Source organism: Harpia harpyja, chromosome 8 (genome assembly GCF_026419915.1).
Source record: "Harpia harpyja isolate bHarHar1 chromosome 8, bHarHar1 primary haplotype, whole genome shotgun sequence".
NCBI classification, from domain to species: Eukaryota; Metazoa; Chordata; class Aves; order Accipitriformes; family Accipitridae; genus Harpia; species Harpia harpyja.
In genome coordinates, this window is record NC_068947.1 from 15866769 (window position 1) to 15883340 (window position 16572).

The 16572-nt window shown below is 45.0% G+C and overlaps 1 protein-coding gene and 1 long non-coding RNA gene across 3 annotated transcripts in view; one reads left to right on the top strand and one right to left on the bottom strand.

The window, feature by feature from the left end:
* Window positions 1-470: 470 nt before the first annotated feature.
* LOC128145313 (uncharacterized) lies at window positions 471-15986 on the bottom strand. Its single transcript, XR_008236422.1, has 3 exons — window positions 14957-15986; window positions 1562-1717; window positions 471-858 (listed from the first exon to the last, which is right to left on the bottom strand). It is a non-coding gene; the product is annotated as an uncharacterized LOC128145313 (long non-coding RNA).
* Window positions 13896-16572, top strand: part of RUNX1 (RUNX family transcription factor 1) — a 175053-nt gene continuing 172376 nt past the window's right edge. For both annotated transcript variants that reach the window (XM_052795208.1, XM_052795209.1), the window contains exons 1-2: window positions 13896-14088; window positions 14276-14389. In XM_052795208.1, the coding sequence (XP_052651168.1) occupies window positions 14335-14389 (55 nt within the window). In that variant the 5' untranslated portion in view covers window positions 13896-14088; window positions 14276-14334. The remainder of the gene's footprint in view (window positions 14089-14275; window positions 14390-16572) is intronic.

Sequence of the window (16572 nt, forward strand, 5' to 3'; positions counted from 1 at the left end):
TAATGTTAAACAGTGCTGAATTAGGTAGGCTGAGGAAGTAACTTAAAGCAGACCGTAACTGATTAAAAATATATAAACGAATATTGACTTCTATTTAGGATGCTGACCAAAGTGGGTTTTCTCACATATTCCTCAACTTAGACAATTTCAGGGCTGCTGTCCAGGCTCTGATATCAAGACATAACTGGCTAACTGCTACCCTGTGGAAATGCTGTTTGAGGTTTTTCTTATGATCTTATGTCATTGTCCATGGCATATTATTTCAATACCACATAAAGTACGTGCGTTATGCATTATTACCAAGTGATATAGAAATGCACAAAGTTCTGAGTAATACAGAAGGAAATCTGTTGTTGATCACTTCTACTCAACTTTGTTGCAGATTGTTTTAATATTTTATTTAATTAGTGTTTACTGTACCCCCCATACAACAGCTGTCTTTCCACTGACTGCCACAGAAATGTCTGAACAAAAGAAAAATGAAGCTAAAGCAGTGGAATATCTTCTATTTTGCATGCGTGTATAAGGTAGAGTTGTTCTGTTAGGTATGAGGGCTTTTTTCAAAGGCTCATTTGTTCAACCTTGCAATAAATTCGTTCTCTGGCTTGAAAGGGAATAAAAAGGAATAAAGAAACAACCTACTTTGTACAAGCAAACAAAAGTAAATTAATAGATACAATTCCAGTCTTTTACAGCAATTGCTTCCTACTTTGTAGCGCCACAGATCAATTTGCAGTTAGGGGGAACTTCTGTTTGTAGTCATTCTTCACTCTGCTGGCTGCCCAGGAACTGAGGCAGGGTTTTCATTGCACTTCACATTTGATCTTCAAGGATGTGCATCAGCTCATCCTGTACCACCTTTTGGAAGAAGACAGAATTGAAGTGCCCTTTAGCTTAAAATCATAAAAGTCTCAAAAGGTCTAAATAGAAAAGAAAACAAACTCAGACATTTATTAAGAGCAGGCAGAGAAAGGAAACTTAAAGAAACAGAGCTGGCATATATTTGGCCCATTCAGCCATAGTCAAGCTCTAGAAAGCTGGTCTATTCTCAGAGCAGCTAGAACTTAGCCACTTCGACGTTGAGTACTCTGCCCTCTCGCAGTCTTCCTCGGCAAATTACTGCCACTTTCTGTGCCATTGTCCAAGCCTGAAGGGAGGATCAGTAATGTCTTATGTATACCGTTTAAATTGTAAACTGTTCAGATCAGTAGCAAAAACTTGCTAAACAGCTGTAGAGTGTCTAAACCCCAGAGGCTGACAATACAGTTTCTAGGAAGTTACAGAAGCGCGCCACTGCCACTTCACTGGTGTTCCCCCTTTTTTATTCCCTTACCTAGTCTGGCTCTGAGGTGCGTTCCTTGAGCTCTGTGTCTCTGTTGTCCCCCACCTGTGACCTCTTGCATGTGCATGACTGTACATTTCTACATGTCTTGACACTATTTTCTGCACTCTATCACACGCAGATCAGAAGGCAACACTAACCACTCTGTCATGCTCTCCTCCTAAAAGCAGCATGGCTTTTGGGTTGAATATATTTGGTCTCCATCTCATAAAGTCATACCTTCATATGCATCTGGAGCTCCTAAACTGTTCCAGGAGCTCAGAAGTGATTGGGAACATGAGAGATCCCCCATTGGGAGCGGACACCGCCTCCGGAGCAGCTTCTGTTATCATACTGCTGAAGAGTGATGGGTTTGCACAGCGAGTTATTTACTTGCTGGACAAGAATATATATATATATATGACATATAACTTTGTAACTTTGTAATTATGTAACTTTGCTGAAGTGTATCAGACAGTAAAAGCCAACATCTGCACCACGGGTAAGCCAGTTAGAAAGGACTCTAGGCAAAGCTTTGTGATGAGTACAGGGAAGGACTTTCAGAGAGCTCAGAAGGGAAGTTTAGCTACAATACTACCAAGCCTGCCACATCCAGAGACTGCCCTCTCCTTGGCCCGCCTGGGTAAATGGAAGATTTCTAGTACCCCCAGTGAGAGAGAGGTTATTCAGACATAACTTTTCAGTGGTTTTCATTAACGGCCCTAAACGGGCACAAAAGGAAATAGTACGTAAGAGCTGATGTTCTCCTGATTAGCTGGCACATTACCCTTTCTCAGACTCCACAGAGGAAGAAACGAAACCAAACCAGGTGACAGCCGCTCTTCAGATTCTAAAGGAATCGAAATAAGCTACAACCGCTTTCAATGGAAGTCCTAGGATTCACTGCAAGGCACAAAGGCTCCCTTCCCTTGAATGTGCATGTTAACACTTCTTTTGTTCTTAGCAGTGTTCACAGTCATAAGACCTTCAAGTCAGATAAATGTACAGATAAGGAGAGAGTTCTGTTTTTTAAAGGGACAGAGCAAAATAAAGGACATGTAGCGTACTCTCCTAGCAGGACAGATCTGTGAGGGGATTGAGTTGCAGCCCCAGCATGCCTGAAGCTGCGTACAATCTCACAAACTTTACATAGCTAGCTTTAAGCAAATAAGCCGTTGCCAGCTCTCAAAGACAAAATAAATAAACCTAAACAAAATGTGCTTATTTTAAGACTATGGTTCAAAAACCAGGGGCACCCTTCCAGTGACATTATTTCCACTGAGTTCAGTAGGCATTAGAGCAGGCCTTCTGATGTTTGAAACCGTGATTTCTGTCGATATCTCAGTAAGCAGTCTCCTTTCATGGGTTTCCTTCTGCTGGCATTTTATCCATCTGTGTGGTCTATTCTGAAGCTTGATGTGCTGTGCTGCTGCAATCAGAGGAGATCCAAGGATTCCCCAAATGCTTTCCCCTGAGGGCACTTGGCATGAGACTTTGCCAGGGAAGAAGCACCTTTGAACACTGTTCGGTTGTATGTTTTCAGAGATGAACAGGCAGCAAGTAGCATTCAGAGGTTCAGTCTGGGAAACATATCCCTGCCCCGTTCACTGCAGTTTCTCAAACAGACTCCCACACACGTCCGGCTAAGGGCTGTTCAGTTACACTGCGGGGCAAGAAACTCATATGATATCAATTGACAGTGAAATGTATTTTATCATTGATCCACTGGCAAACTGGCCCAGAAAGATGATAATGCCAGCTTGTTTCAAGGGATTTGCTCCTGGAAAGAGCAACATCACTCTGCTGTTGATGGCAAGTAATGTGGAGCAAAGAGAAACAGAGCTCCAGGGTATCCAAAAGTTTCCAGCAGTCAAGCTACTGATTGCAGGAGGATTTGGAAAGATTTCTCCCCAGGGATCCCACCTTTCATTCCAGGTCTTTGTTCCACATCATTTTTTTCAGTGAGGTCCTGGCAGGCTGGCAGACATCATAATCCCTCCAGCAAAATGGAAACCTGCACCAGCTTTCCCTGATGGCTTTGAATGTTCACTGAATCTAAACCAGGAGGAACCATCACATGTGTGCCCCATCTCTGGCAGTGTTCAAGACCAGGGGACTTTGAGCAACCTGGTCTAGTGGAAGGTGTCCCTGCCCATGGCAGGGGGGTTGGAACTAGATAATCTTTAAGGTCCCTTCCAACCCAAACCATTCTATGATTCTACTGATTAAATAGAAATATCTGCAGTAGTTATTGGGAAAGCATACACTGTTGCCATGATTTATATTTCTGTGCTATTGGGCACTGAAACTTTGGGAACAGGGACTTCCAAAAAAATTGATAGGTGAGTATACACTATGACCAAGAGTTTCAGAAGTAGCTAATGGTACAGAGTGCCCCTGTCTTCTGATAGCTTCTATGAACCAAATTAAAGGGACTTAATTTACAGAAAGGACTAGAATTCCTATTGCCAAATCTTTCCACAAGCTTACGGTGGGAGTATGGAAAATCGTTAGGTGCTACCAACAATTTTCACCATCAAGTCTACAGGAGACTTTCTAACTGAAGGATTATTTCAATAAGATCTCCTTCCCTCCCAAACTGAAGAGAGCTGCTTTTTTTCCTACAGATGTACTAAGTTCACAGTGTTAAACTTCTGTCAACACAAAAAGCAGTTTTGCATATTGTTGCTTTCTGTGTTGTGGTATGATCTTTTTTATGTATATGCTTGCAGCCTGGGGTAAGGAGACTCTGGTATGGTATTTCAGGGAAGGTTTTCCTCATAATTTCTAGGACTACTGCATAAAAGGTTGCAAATATAAAGGTGAAATTCTTTTCTCAGTAACCTCTAAGCTTGTAACAATGCATTTCCACTGAAAACTGTGGTATTTTCCTGTATTTAGCTACTGAACAAAGAGTAAAATTTAACAGAGAAGGCTGAACATGATTCAGTGCATGTAAAAACAGAAAGAAGACTTTTCATTTGCAAGTTTCCCTTCCATTCTGGTGTCTGCCTGTTTATTGCTATGCACTACCTTGAAGCTACAGGGAATCTTGTACAGCTGTCATTCCAGCTTTGTAGGTTGGCCAACACATGACAAGCTTATTAAGTGATGTGAACAGCGCTCTGCTGCTAATGACTGGACCTCTCATCAACTCACACTCCTATGACTCACCAGCACTTCTTTCCTTTAGGAGCAAGTCTTAAATGAACGTCACATTACAGTTAACTTTCATTAACTTTCTACAGGGTACCTCATCCCACTGATGAACATGCATCCACTTAACACATTTTTTTAAAGACTAAGAGAAATAGTATGTTGATTGTGCCAGCACCAGCACATCTGCATTACCAGATATACTGGTATTGGGTGAAATAGTGGCCCAATATAGGATGTTCTACACAAAAAGCAAGACTGAAACTCTTCTTTATGGAGCAACCTGACTACACCCCATCTTGCTTTCAGCCCTTTTATCTGTTGTATGAGTAAAGGTGTGGATGCTTTGTGGGCGGGAAGACTGTAGTCTCTGGGAAAACAAATGCATTCTTTGCCTGCTCAGATTTTTCTCATCACAAAAATGTGCCCAATGCAGCAGCCACTGGCTGTTTAGGAAAGCCTTCATTCACTTTCAGTGGGGGCTGGATCAGACCCAGTCATGCTTATCACTGAACGACCACACATATATAGGGGCCAGGCTGTTTGCTGGTCTGTAGGTGAAGGTCATAAGATACAGATACTCTCATAGCCACAACAAATTTTACTGTAATCAAAAGACGGTATAGGTTTGGGATGGTTTTTTTCCCCAGCCCCCCTGACAGGGCCCATCAGGATGTTTATAGCAGATGTAATGGTGGAGATGTGCTGTGGCTGACAACAAGAGAAACTCACACATTGTTTTGCAGGATGTACCCAACTCGCAGCTGCCCTCCACTTCAACTTAGTACATCTCCAAGCCAGCAATTGAGACATCCAAGCATTTCATGTTGAGAAAAGGGGAAAAAACCCAGACAGTGCCATAAGGATCACATATGGAAGAAAAGGCAAGTAAATCCAGCATGGAAAAATGAGGTAAACTACCCATTTGACCACTCTTTCTTTTGTTAAGCTGTTTCTCAGGATGCAGTCACAGCATTAAACCTTTCCTTCAAAAAGTTTGACAATAACGTTTTTGCACTGGTTCAGGGCAAATTGTCACTTCCACTCTCTTTCATTTAAGGCTGGATGAACAACAGCACTCCTCTGCTTTATTTAGTGGTAAAGGTTCATTTATATGATGCTACATTTCTTTTTCGTGAATGTCTGGCTCTATTTTCTCTAACAGAGTCCACCTGCCCTCATTGCAATTCCTGCAAGACTTGTCCATATCCCTGATCACATTCTTCCCTCTTTGAATTTATCTCTGACTTTTCATTTTCTTCTAACTTCTCCCTCTCTCTCTTTCCTTCCCCTCTTGACTTTTCTCATGTTGTGAAATTGCTATTGCAAATGGATGCTCCTCAATTTCTTGTTCACTTTTTTACATCACAGCTATCTTTCCTCTATGCTGCCTCTTACACCCAAAAGGCCCTTCCAGATCCTGTTTATTAGGCATCTTCCCTGCTCCTAATCATGACTACACAAAATTAATGTACTAATCATGATCAGATGGGGCAGGGGGAACAGTTAAAGCTTGTCAGGAGTGACTTTTATTAAACACATATAAAGAAATTTGGTAGGCATATTTCAGCCAGGTTCCTTTAGCAGCTGGGTGCCTGAATCCTTTGTACAGCATTTGGAAAATCTTGCCCAGGAATCTTCTGTTTACAGGGGCTGCACTGGGTGGGCATCCATCCATCTTTCATACTGGATCGGACCAGAGCTCTGTGCAGAGGCAGTCGCAGACTATTTTGGCAGAGGGAATAACCAGGTGCAACTCCCAGGCCACCAGCTAGTTCACCCAGAGCCAACTCATGTCATGGCACCATACTGGGAAGAGGTTGGCGTAGCCACAAAAACAGCAGCCTTCCCTGAGAACTTGTTACCAACTTCAGATTTGTCCTGGTTTCAGCTGGGATAGAGTTAACTGTCTTCCTAGTAGCTGGTACGGTGCTATGTTTTGAGTTCAGTATGTGAAGAATGTTGATAACACTGATGTTTTCAGTTGCGAAGTAGTGTTTAGTCTAAAGTCAAGGATTTTTCAGCTTCTCATGCCCAGCCAGCGAGAAACCTGGAGTTGGCACAGGACACAGCCAGGGCAGCTGACCCAAACTGGCCAACGGGGTATTCCATACCATGTGACATTGCATCCAGTATAGGAACTGGGGAGTGGGGGTGGGGAATCGCAGCTCAGGCACTAGCTGGGTGTCGGTCGATGGGTGGTGAGCAATTGCACTGCGCATCATTTATACATTCCAATCCTTTTATTATTGCTGTTGTCATTTTATTAGTGTTATCATTATCTTTATTAGTTTCTTCTTTTCTGTTCTATTAAACCGTTCTTATCTCAACCCACAAGTTTTACTTCTTTTCCCGATATTCTCCCCCATCCCACTGGGTAGGGGGGGAGTGAGTGAGCGGCTGCATGGTGCTTAGTTGCTGGCTGGGGTTAAACCACGACAAGATTTAATGTATCCGTCACTCAACGTGCTGATATTCGTACAGCGAGAAAGCCCTGTCATAAATGTTAAAGAGTTTTCTGAGCAATTAGACAGAAGGAGGTAGTTTTGCTAGAATCATTTGTGAAATACAGATGCCAAGCACTATTCTCTAAGCCCAGAGAGAAGTAGCAGATAAGTAATTTGAAGTTTTATGACTAAATTACCTGGATTACTTCTCTTTATAAAGTAGCTACTTCTTACTAAGTAGTTATTTAATTTCTCATTTTCTACACTTATAGGAAAACAATGAGTTGCTTTGAAAAATATCACCAAGTTCATCCTAAAAAGTAAACAGTGGAACAATAGCTCATTACAATATCTAGACAATCTTACCGATGTGCCTAAAAATACAAAACAGAAGAGAAGGCAAACCCTGCAAATTTTCCCCCACTTGTGAGTAATCCCACTGATTCCAGTAAAATAACTCACATGAAGAAATGTAAGCATGAATTACCTGTTTCACTGTGTTTGCTTTGTGACTTTACTGACAAAAGTTCAAATTCAGTCCTTACAGATTTAATCCAAGTTCAATTCTTGCCGCTGGTTAGCGTCAGGATACTATTTAGCTGCCTCAAGCTGTTTCTGTATTTTATTTTCATCCAAATGGGGTTTTGCCGGTGCAGATATTGAGACAGGGTGAAGTAGTGGCACTTGTCAATGTAAAGAGTGGGCTGGGACTCTGGCTGGAATTTGCTCCCCAGTAAGTGAGGAAAAAAAGAAAAAAGTCAATAGGGTGGGGAGTCGTTTGTTTTTACCAGTGTGCATCAGCTCTAATTAGACACAGATGTGTCTGTCCCCAGGGGTAGCACATCCCTGGAACTCACTGATTTTCACAGGGAGTTTAGGGATGTGAAGGACAGATCTGAACTGGGGACGGCCTGCAACCTTTGTAATGTTTGCCAGAAAATTAAAAATGCTCGGAAGCTTTATGTGAGCTACTATGTGCAAACATCTTCAGGTGCTTATCTGGATTTTTAAGACCTTTCCTTTTGGCCTCCTTCCCCACAAGTTTCTTGTTATTCCTTTTTTTTCCCCTCTTTTCTGCTTTTTTCCCCACTGGCCACAAACATTTGACTCATTTCAATCCACCAGAAAAAGGCTGATGAAAAACCCTCCAAACTTTATTACTGAAAATAAGTTATTGGAAATAAATGAAACAGCTCTTGTATCCAGGGAGAAAAAGGACCAAAAGTGGTGGAGTGATAGTGGTCATGTTTCTGTACCAGCGTACTCCGCAGCAACACTGATGTAGCATTTTTGGTATGGCTGCAAAACAGGAAGACCAGAAGGAAACAGTTCATTTAGGTCAGTCCTTTTTTTAGCTTAGTTATTTAATCTGGGTCAATTTTGAAATGAAAAGCTAAAGCATTTTATTTTGAAACTGCCAGAGTGAGACGTTGGGGTGTTGTTTTAAAATGTTTCCATGCTGTCCTCTGCTGTGTTGACTGACAGCCTCAATTCACAGGCAGATCCAATTTCTCTGAAATGGCATCTTTTGGTGAATTTTCTCCTCTGCATTTGTTTTAATTATTATTTTCATAACCCTTACACTTCATTCAGAAGGTTATGAGAGGCCATCATAAGCCAGAGCTCCCTGCTGATGGCAAATGAGTGCTAGCAGCTCCAGTTTACTACAATACCAGTTTGCTGTTCTGTAACTCACGCTCTGCTATTCCACAGTGATTTTGCAGGACTGCCTGGCCCATGATGTTCCCAGCCTCTCAGCACTAACTCCATAAGTGGTTCAGAGTCAGGGTTTCTAACGCTGCCATTCAATAGCATTCACCTTTGACACACGGCGAGGGTTTAGGTTGGCAGCTGGCATTTTTTTTCTTTTAGAAAGGCTGAAAATTTGAGGTCTCTTTCTGACACTGCTGGATAAAGGGAGACTCATGCAGGTGTTGGAAGCCTGCAGCCTTCACTTTGGCTTCCAGAAAAGTAGGAAGCAAGGGACAGTGTTGAGGGAAATTATACATTATGTATTGAGCAAAATACACAGGCAGCTTCTAACATCCTCTCAGTTTCCTCTCTGCAAGATCTGTGCCAAAAGCCTTAGCACGCAAAGTTGTGACAGAGAGAATCTGGGTCGTGTTTCTTTTGGGTACATTGCGGGTTGGTGAGAAAGTGCTGTGAAGAGCAGCGTGGTGTGCCTTGGCTGACTAGGGCCTTTACCCAGACTGGAGTGTGCAAGATTTGGAGTTTGCCCTTGTCCGCTAGCCTCAAGGAGATTTTTGGTCCTCTCACTGTGACCATTTGCTTTGCTTTAATCTTGCTCTGTCCTGTGGATGGGTCAAGTGGATGTGAAGGAATGGCATTCTCCTGGTATTCTCCTGCTCTGGCTCGCCTAGGTCCATTTAGCACTTTCCATCACTGCTCATGTTTGAACCCAACCAGCTTTGTCCAAGGCTGGCCAGGCACACCACGCATTTCACTCTGAAGTCCAGGCTTTGCTTGTGATGGAGTAGAGCAGCGGAGTGCATCTAACACACAGATTATGCCCCAGGGTCGAACACATCCTGCTGCATTGAGACATACGGTGTCTGTCTGGAAGATCTCAAGGGATTAAAGGCAGTCTAAATTGAAAGGAGGATGAAAACTGAGAGGCTGCTATCAGTGGAGGGAAGGAAGCCGTTGTTTATGTACAGCCGGTCACTTGTAGGGCAGATGAAGAGACTATGTGCCTCCCTACATTGTTGTGTCAAACCTCAAACTGTAAACCTTACCTCCCAACACCTCCTGAGAGCAGCCAAAATAATCCCTAAATCATTCTGGTTTGGGCCTCTCAGTAGCTTGTGCGATTTTGCAGCCTGCAAGGTGGCTGGCGTCTGGGGCACACCTTGGTGGGGTCGGGTGATCACTGTGCTCTGCAAGGGGAAAAAGTCAGTTTAGATGTAGAAACTGATAAATCTTAGTGCTCAGAGCTTTCCCTGTGTTAATTTGTCAGTCCTACCTGTGAGACCTTAAGTATTTGCTGTTAAAAAACTGGACTTCTGTTGAGGGTTTGAGGAAGGGAATGGTGGCAGTTTTTCCCAAATTTTGGCAACCTTATGAGATTCCAAATGGGATCTGTTGACCAAGACTTCAGAGTATGTACATGTCTGATGTCAGGGCTTGTTCACTGGAGGTCGTGTTCCAGCCAACAACCCCAGCCAAAAGGGCCATGCTCTGCAGTATTAATGCAGGAAATATATTCCTCAGCACACCTAAATCTTTGAGTCCTACCCTATACACCAAATTAAACAAATGGCACGATAATTTGATCTTTCTGTTGTCATGTGGTCGCTTGTTAATTTGTTTCATGATGTGTCAGCTTCTAGATCTAAGACTGATATTACTCCCTGAAGGTTAAACTTTATCTTAGTTTTTATTCATTAGAAAGCAAAGGATGTCTAAGTACCAGTGATGTGAGTTTTCTAAGGGCCTCTGTTTACAGTAACTACAGGACAGCTTTAAAAAAAAATGAGACTGGCATTAACGGTGGCGCAGCTCACATGGCAACATTTGGATGCCCTCCCTGGGGCATGAATTGTGAAATGATCCCGTTTATTCCTCTCCTCTGAGCAATGCCAGCTATGCTAACAGTACATTTTGACATAGATTTATTGTAAGGCTGTAGGAACAGCTGATGTGCACCCAGCATAAAATGCTACCATGGTGCATTGAGCATTGCCAGCAACCCTTGCCTGCTTTTTTAGGATTCATGGCTTCTCTGGTGGGTGTAGTAGTGGCCTGGGAGAAGAGTTGTCCATCCCCCTGCTTGAATGTAGCACAGACCCACGTAGCACAGTCCTTTCCTTGAAAATTCAGGGTGGTTACACCTTAATAAAGCATATTCCCATGTACTATTTGCAGCTGACTGTTGGCAGAGCAGAGACTGGAGTGGCAGGCTACATGTCGAAACACTCAAGCTTTTCCCTTGCATCATCTGCCCTAGCTATGAGATGACAAAACCAGCCCAACTGTTGCTTGTCGCATAGCATAGCTATGCCACAGCCTTCATGGCAGATGACTGAGGTGAAGGTATTAACATAGCTGACATTCGCTGTGCGCTGGCATGCTGTGCTGCCGGCTGCTGCCCAGAGCGCTGCGGATGCTCATGGCACATGCTCTAGCTGTCTGGGTGTCTGTCCCAGCCCTGGCAGCTCTCCTGCCCCAGCCCGTTGAGTACTAGAAAAAGAGAAATAACATGCAGCACAAATAGTGATTTAAGGCTGTGATCACTGCTGCCTTCTGAAGCAGCCAGGGACTAGAGCTCCTGCAGGAAGGGTCTCTTTCCTGGATGCCAAGACAAAGGGTCAGAAAGAAGGGGGTCTGGTTTTTCCCTACCACAACAGTGAGCTTGCCCAAGCACACCCCTGCAGCAGCCTCGTTCCTCAGGCTTGCTGAAATACACTCCTGTCGGCCTCATCTCAAACCTCTGAAGTCATTTAAAAATCTTCGTAACACATCCTGCCTTTTGGGACAGAGCAGATATATAGTCACAGGTAGCTCAGCACATTATATATCTCTTCTGTGTCCCTGATTTAAAAATCTCTTTTTTTATATGGTGACAGATCTGTCTGAAATCTGAGGGCTTGGCTTACACTCGGGTGAATGTGCCATAAGGTCCTGGTTCTGCTCTCTGACCAGCCGAGTTAAACTTGTATAATTGGGTTTCTGGGGCAGTTACCCTGAGAAAGTGAAGCCAAAATTAGCTTATGTGCTGGCCGAACGTACAGCCAGTTGCCTGACTTCCACCCGCGTCGTACCGTACGGCACGACCCAACCACACAGGCAGTCGGGGGAAAATTGGAGCCGACATCCACTCCCGGCTCGGCCACCGGCCGGTACGTTGCCGGGTCACTTAACACTCCAAACTTGGCGGCCTGGCTTCGGGCTTTCTCCCCTTCCGAGGCAGCCCCGCTCCCCGGGCTGCGGGCTCGTCCCGCCGGCCCGAGCTCCCTCTGCCGGCCCCGGCCCCGCAGCGCCCGCCCGCGGGCACGCATCCCCCCCCGGGGCCGGGCCGGGCCGGGCCGGGCAGGGCGGCGGGGTGTGCTCCCTCCCCCCCGGGAGCATCCCCCCCCAGGCAAGCGCCCTAAGGGAGTCGGCGTTGCGGTCAGGTTGCGTCTTTGGCGGATGCTTGTTGAATTGTTTACATGGGAGTGGAAGGAGTCCAGCTCTGGGAGCCGGGAGAGGTTTATCCCGGACCAGCCAAAAAGTTGGTCTGGTTGCGGTAGGCTCGGGAAGAGCTGGAAAGCAAAAAAAGCCAGGCTTTGCGTTACTGGCTCAATTCAAGCGCAGCAGGGGCTTGAGCCGGTCTCAGCGCATGGTAGCAAAGTGTCCTAACCTTCCTGTTCTTGCTGCTCAGGATCGCTCTGTTTGTGTTCTGGAAATTCATTTGGGAAAATTTCCCCATTTCCTAGATAATACGTGTCGCTAGAACTGACACATCCTTTTGCATCACGAGAAGCTTCTGTTTCAGCAGATTGGCTTTTTCTGAGGAAAACATACCGCACATGCACACGCAGCTCCCCGCTAACCCTAAAAGGAAGCCAGGATGCTTGGGTAGAGTGCCTTTGCACTAGAAATGCAGGCAGCGTCAGGAAAAGGCATTCTACTTCCATAGTTGCAGCAAGCAGAAAAAATCCAAATGCATTAAGCACCTGATTTTGTCTGGGGATCCCTGCTCCTCAATGCGGGAGGTGCTTCTGCAGAGCCCCACAGAAGTCTGGCATCAGTCTGTGCAAGCGGTATCTGTGTGCCAGGGGGTTTGACTGCGAGCTCCTCGCGGGAAGAACTGTGTGTTGTTACGTATTTGTGCTCCACCTACCAGTATTTTTGATAATATTGCAAAGGCTTCTTGCTTTTCTTCCAAGGGAGATCTCTCACTGTGGTAGTCACTCAGAAGGTGCGGGGAAAGGCTCGTTCTGCTTCAGCCCTGCTGTCGGTGCAGTCCTTTCATTGCCACAGGTTTTTTGGCAAAGGTTTCATGGGTTTCAGCGTCCTGAACCCCAGGCTGTACAGGTGTGAGCTGTCCTGTGGTTTGCAGCAAGGTGGGAAAGGGCTGCTGCCCACTGTTCAGAAGAGAGGAAAAGGAGACAAAAGGTGGCACAGCAGCAACTTCTCTGTGCTGTAGTAAGTGACTTTTCTCCCCTCTTTTTGCACTGTCACAGCCAGAGCCAGAACTGCCAATTGATTATCAGGTTTAAGACCCTTTTTTTTTTTCTTTTTTTTTTCTTCTTTTGTGGACGGAGAAGGAAAGGGAAGAATTGCGGAGAGGACAGACCTATTATCACCTCAAGAGGTGCTGAGCTAAATCCTGAAGATTTTACTCAGGTTTTCTCTTGGGTAGGGATCCTTCTGATGGGAACAGGAATTGTGGTAAAGAAGGACTACTGGATTTGACTCTATGGAAGTAACTAACAAACCTTTCCAGTGGGCTCAGAGACTAGTGACCTTCAAGCAGTCCTTAGAGGGTACCATCATACAGGTTCAAAATAATGTTGGGGCTTTTTTTGTCTCCCCTGACAGGTTCTTTTTCTTTGTTTTTGATTTTTTTTTTTAAAAACCTCTTTACAGTGTTCTTTCCCCAGCCAGTGGTCTTTCCTACAGCTGATTCCTAATGTTTTACAGGATGACTTACACATCCTGCCTTAGCAGCAAACTAATACCGGGGTTTGAATTACTATTGAATAAGCAGCAATGAAATCTCTATCAAAATAATCAGTAGTTCCAAAAACCACAAACAACAAAACAAGCGGAGCTGAACTAACTCAGCAAGACCATTTGTAGCATCAGGGACAGTGAGTCATTTTTCTTTTCCCTCCCTCAGCAGCCTCCATCGCTGCCTCGCGCAGCCCCGGGGAGGGCAGGTGGAGTGGGTAGGGCATGACTTCAGAAAGTTAAAAAAAAAAAAAAGAAAGTCGACATCACTCGGGTCACGTGATGCAAAGGGACCAATGGAGGCAGGTTCTGGAAAGGGGAACAGTTAAATTTGTAATTTTGGTTGTGTGAAACACTTCTTTGGGCCTCATAAACAACCACAGAACCACAAGTTGGGTACAGAGGCAGTCACACAAGAGCGGGTCCGGGATATTGGTCAGCAGGCAGGGCGAATCGTTTTGACTGCAAACCACAGAGTTTCGTAGAGTGGTAAGCATCATCAACCACAACCGATCCGCTATTTTTTTTTTCTTTTTAAGAAACAATTTCAGAGTTCTTTTAGCAAAAGAACCTATAATCCGCTTTGTGCTGCTCCTGAGGCACTGGGCTAAAACTGAGCGTGATGGCTGGGAGGAGGGTGGTAGCAATGACCATTCTTCATTTTTTGCTCCCCAAGGTAGAAGAAATCATATATTCCTTCACTGTAAAGAGAGAGTGAGTTTTAAAGAGGAAACAATGGCTTCAAACAGCATATTTGAGTCACTTCCTTCTTACCAGCACTTCTTGAGAGGTAAGTGCCATTCAGACTTTCTAAATATACTTTTTACTTTCCCATACTTAAGAAAATGCATGTTTGGAGAGTATCTGGGGACATTCTTGTAGTACATGCTTTTTCCCACTTCAGTTTTCTTTGAGGCGCTCTCATCGAAGCTAATATCTGAGCTTGCAGGAATACCATCTCATTACTTATCAGTCCGTTAAAGAGATTATAACAAGGACTCATTTAAGCTGTTCAAACAGTCATTGCATGCTTGTGAATTTTCTCTCCATAAATCAAAGTGTGCTAGAATAACTCACATGAATTACTGCAGATACAACAGCAGTAGCACAAGCCCCTTTTGATTCTTTTGGGCAGAATTATGACTTTTTGAGCCACTGCCACAAAAAATGACAGCCAACAGCATACGACACATGTTACAGTCTGAAGCATGGGGAGTGAGCAGCAAGCTAGTGCGTACAGCCAGCAGAGCGTGATGCTGTCTCACTTATACTAGACCGTCAGCCTGGGTGAAGGCATGTTCACCGGGGAGAAGTCCGAAAAAGCTTAGAAACCTGCTTAAAGTTAGCTGCAACTCACGTGGCTCAGGAAAAGAAGCGGAGTGGATAAATTCAGAGTTTCTGTTGATGCCATGTAGGTCTCAGATGACTGTGAACTATCAGCTGCAGCTGCCCTTAGAGAAATGAAGCAGTCCTGTAAGGGCTGGGGGGGTTAGGGGGGGTGGAATTGAAGGGCTTCACCCAGCAATTTGTCTTTTTTCACCAGTGACCAAGCGTGCTCAGAGGTTCCTTCTAACATTCTCACAACCCCCTGTGGAGCTAATGGTTTAGTCATGGGTTATTCATACGAGTAAGCCAGGGGCTGGCACGAGAAACTTGTCCGCTTCCTCATAACTACCTTCCTAAATAGCTCATGCTACGGCTGAACTTTTCCCCTTTCCACCCAAGCCCTCTGACCGCTCAAGCCCTTTTTGCAGCAGGGTTGCACCCGTGCAGATGACAAGGCGCACAAAGCCTGTCGCAGACCACTCGTCAAGCTTGGCTGGGGTGCTGCCGGAGAGCAGCCCTTCATAGCTCTTTATAGTTACGGACTACAGTTTCCCGGCCTCGCTGGCAGTGTCGGTGTGAGTCATGAGTTATTCGTATTAATAAGCGGGCTGGGGAATGCGGAAGGCTCGTCCCAGCTGCTGTGTCACAACAAGCAGCAGCTCCGCCGGCACCCTGCCGCTCCTGCGGCTCAGCGCTCCCCGAGTGGGACGCGGGCGGAGGGCAGCCCGCTGAAATGCTAGCCTGCTCTCCTGCCTTGCTTCAGGTCTTTTTTTTTCCCCACCCGTGTCAAAAGTTTTTCTACATCTGTCTTTCCTGGCACCAGAGGAGAGCTGAATCGCAACAAGCTGCATGAGTCACTCGGGCTCGCAGCACCTTCTAGCCTGGGCAGGGGAGATGCTGAAGCGTGAGCAAGAAGTGGCTAACTGCTCTGCAGCGCTCGCGGCTGATATTTCCTCAGCACCCCTACCAAGCAAAGGAAGCAATACTGCTAGAATAACAAGAAGGATCTTCCTGCATTTCGTCAGCCTTTTTTTTTTCTTTTTTTTTCTTTTTTTTTTTTTTATCTCACCCAACTGTTTACTGTTTAATCTGTAGCACAGGAAGACTTATTGAGGAAATTTTGTGCTTCTGATAAAATAACAGAGTGAACCTCACAGGGCAGTGCTTGCAGCGAGTGTCAGAGCACAGCCAGTCCATGGGATGGGATGGGGATGGCAGAGGCCATGGTGCAGGCAGGAGCCCAGAGAGCCTGAGAGCAGTTGGTTGGAGACGAAGAAAAGGAAGAGTTTCATTAAAGCTGGTTAATCCAGCAAGTGATTTAGCTCAACACTCCAGAATGGGTTTTATTATCCTCCTTGTTACTGTTCTCATTATTGTAGTTAATGTTACTATCGTACCAGTATTTTGTATTTCTTCGCAGACTAGGCTAGAAGTCTTGCTAGGCTAGAAGTCGCGCTAGATACCTTAAGATATTCATCCAGTTTGGGCAATGCAGGTACAGATCCTGGTACGTATCCAGCACACGCAAGGTCAAACTTCTGCTGTACAGTGCTAGAAAAGCTTGGGCAACAGCACTTCGGTTGAGTTATAAAGCAAATGTTTCAAAAATTGCGAAAGAATATTGTGTTTGAACGTGGAAGCCTGTGA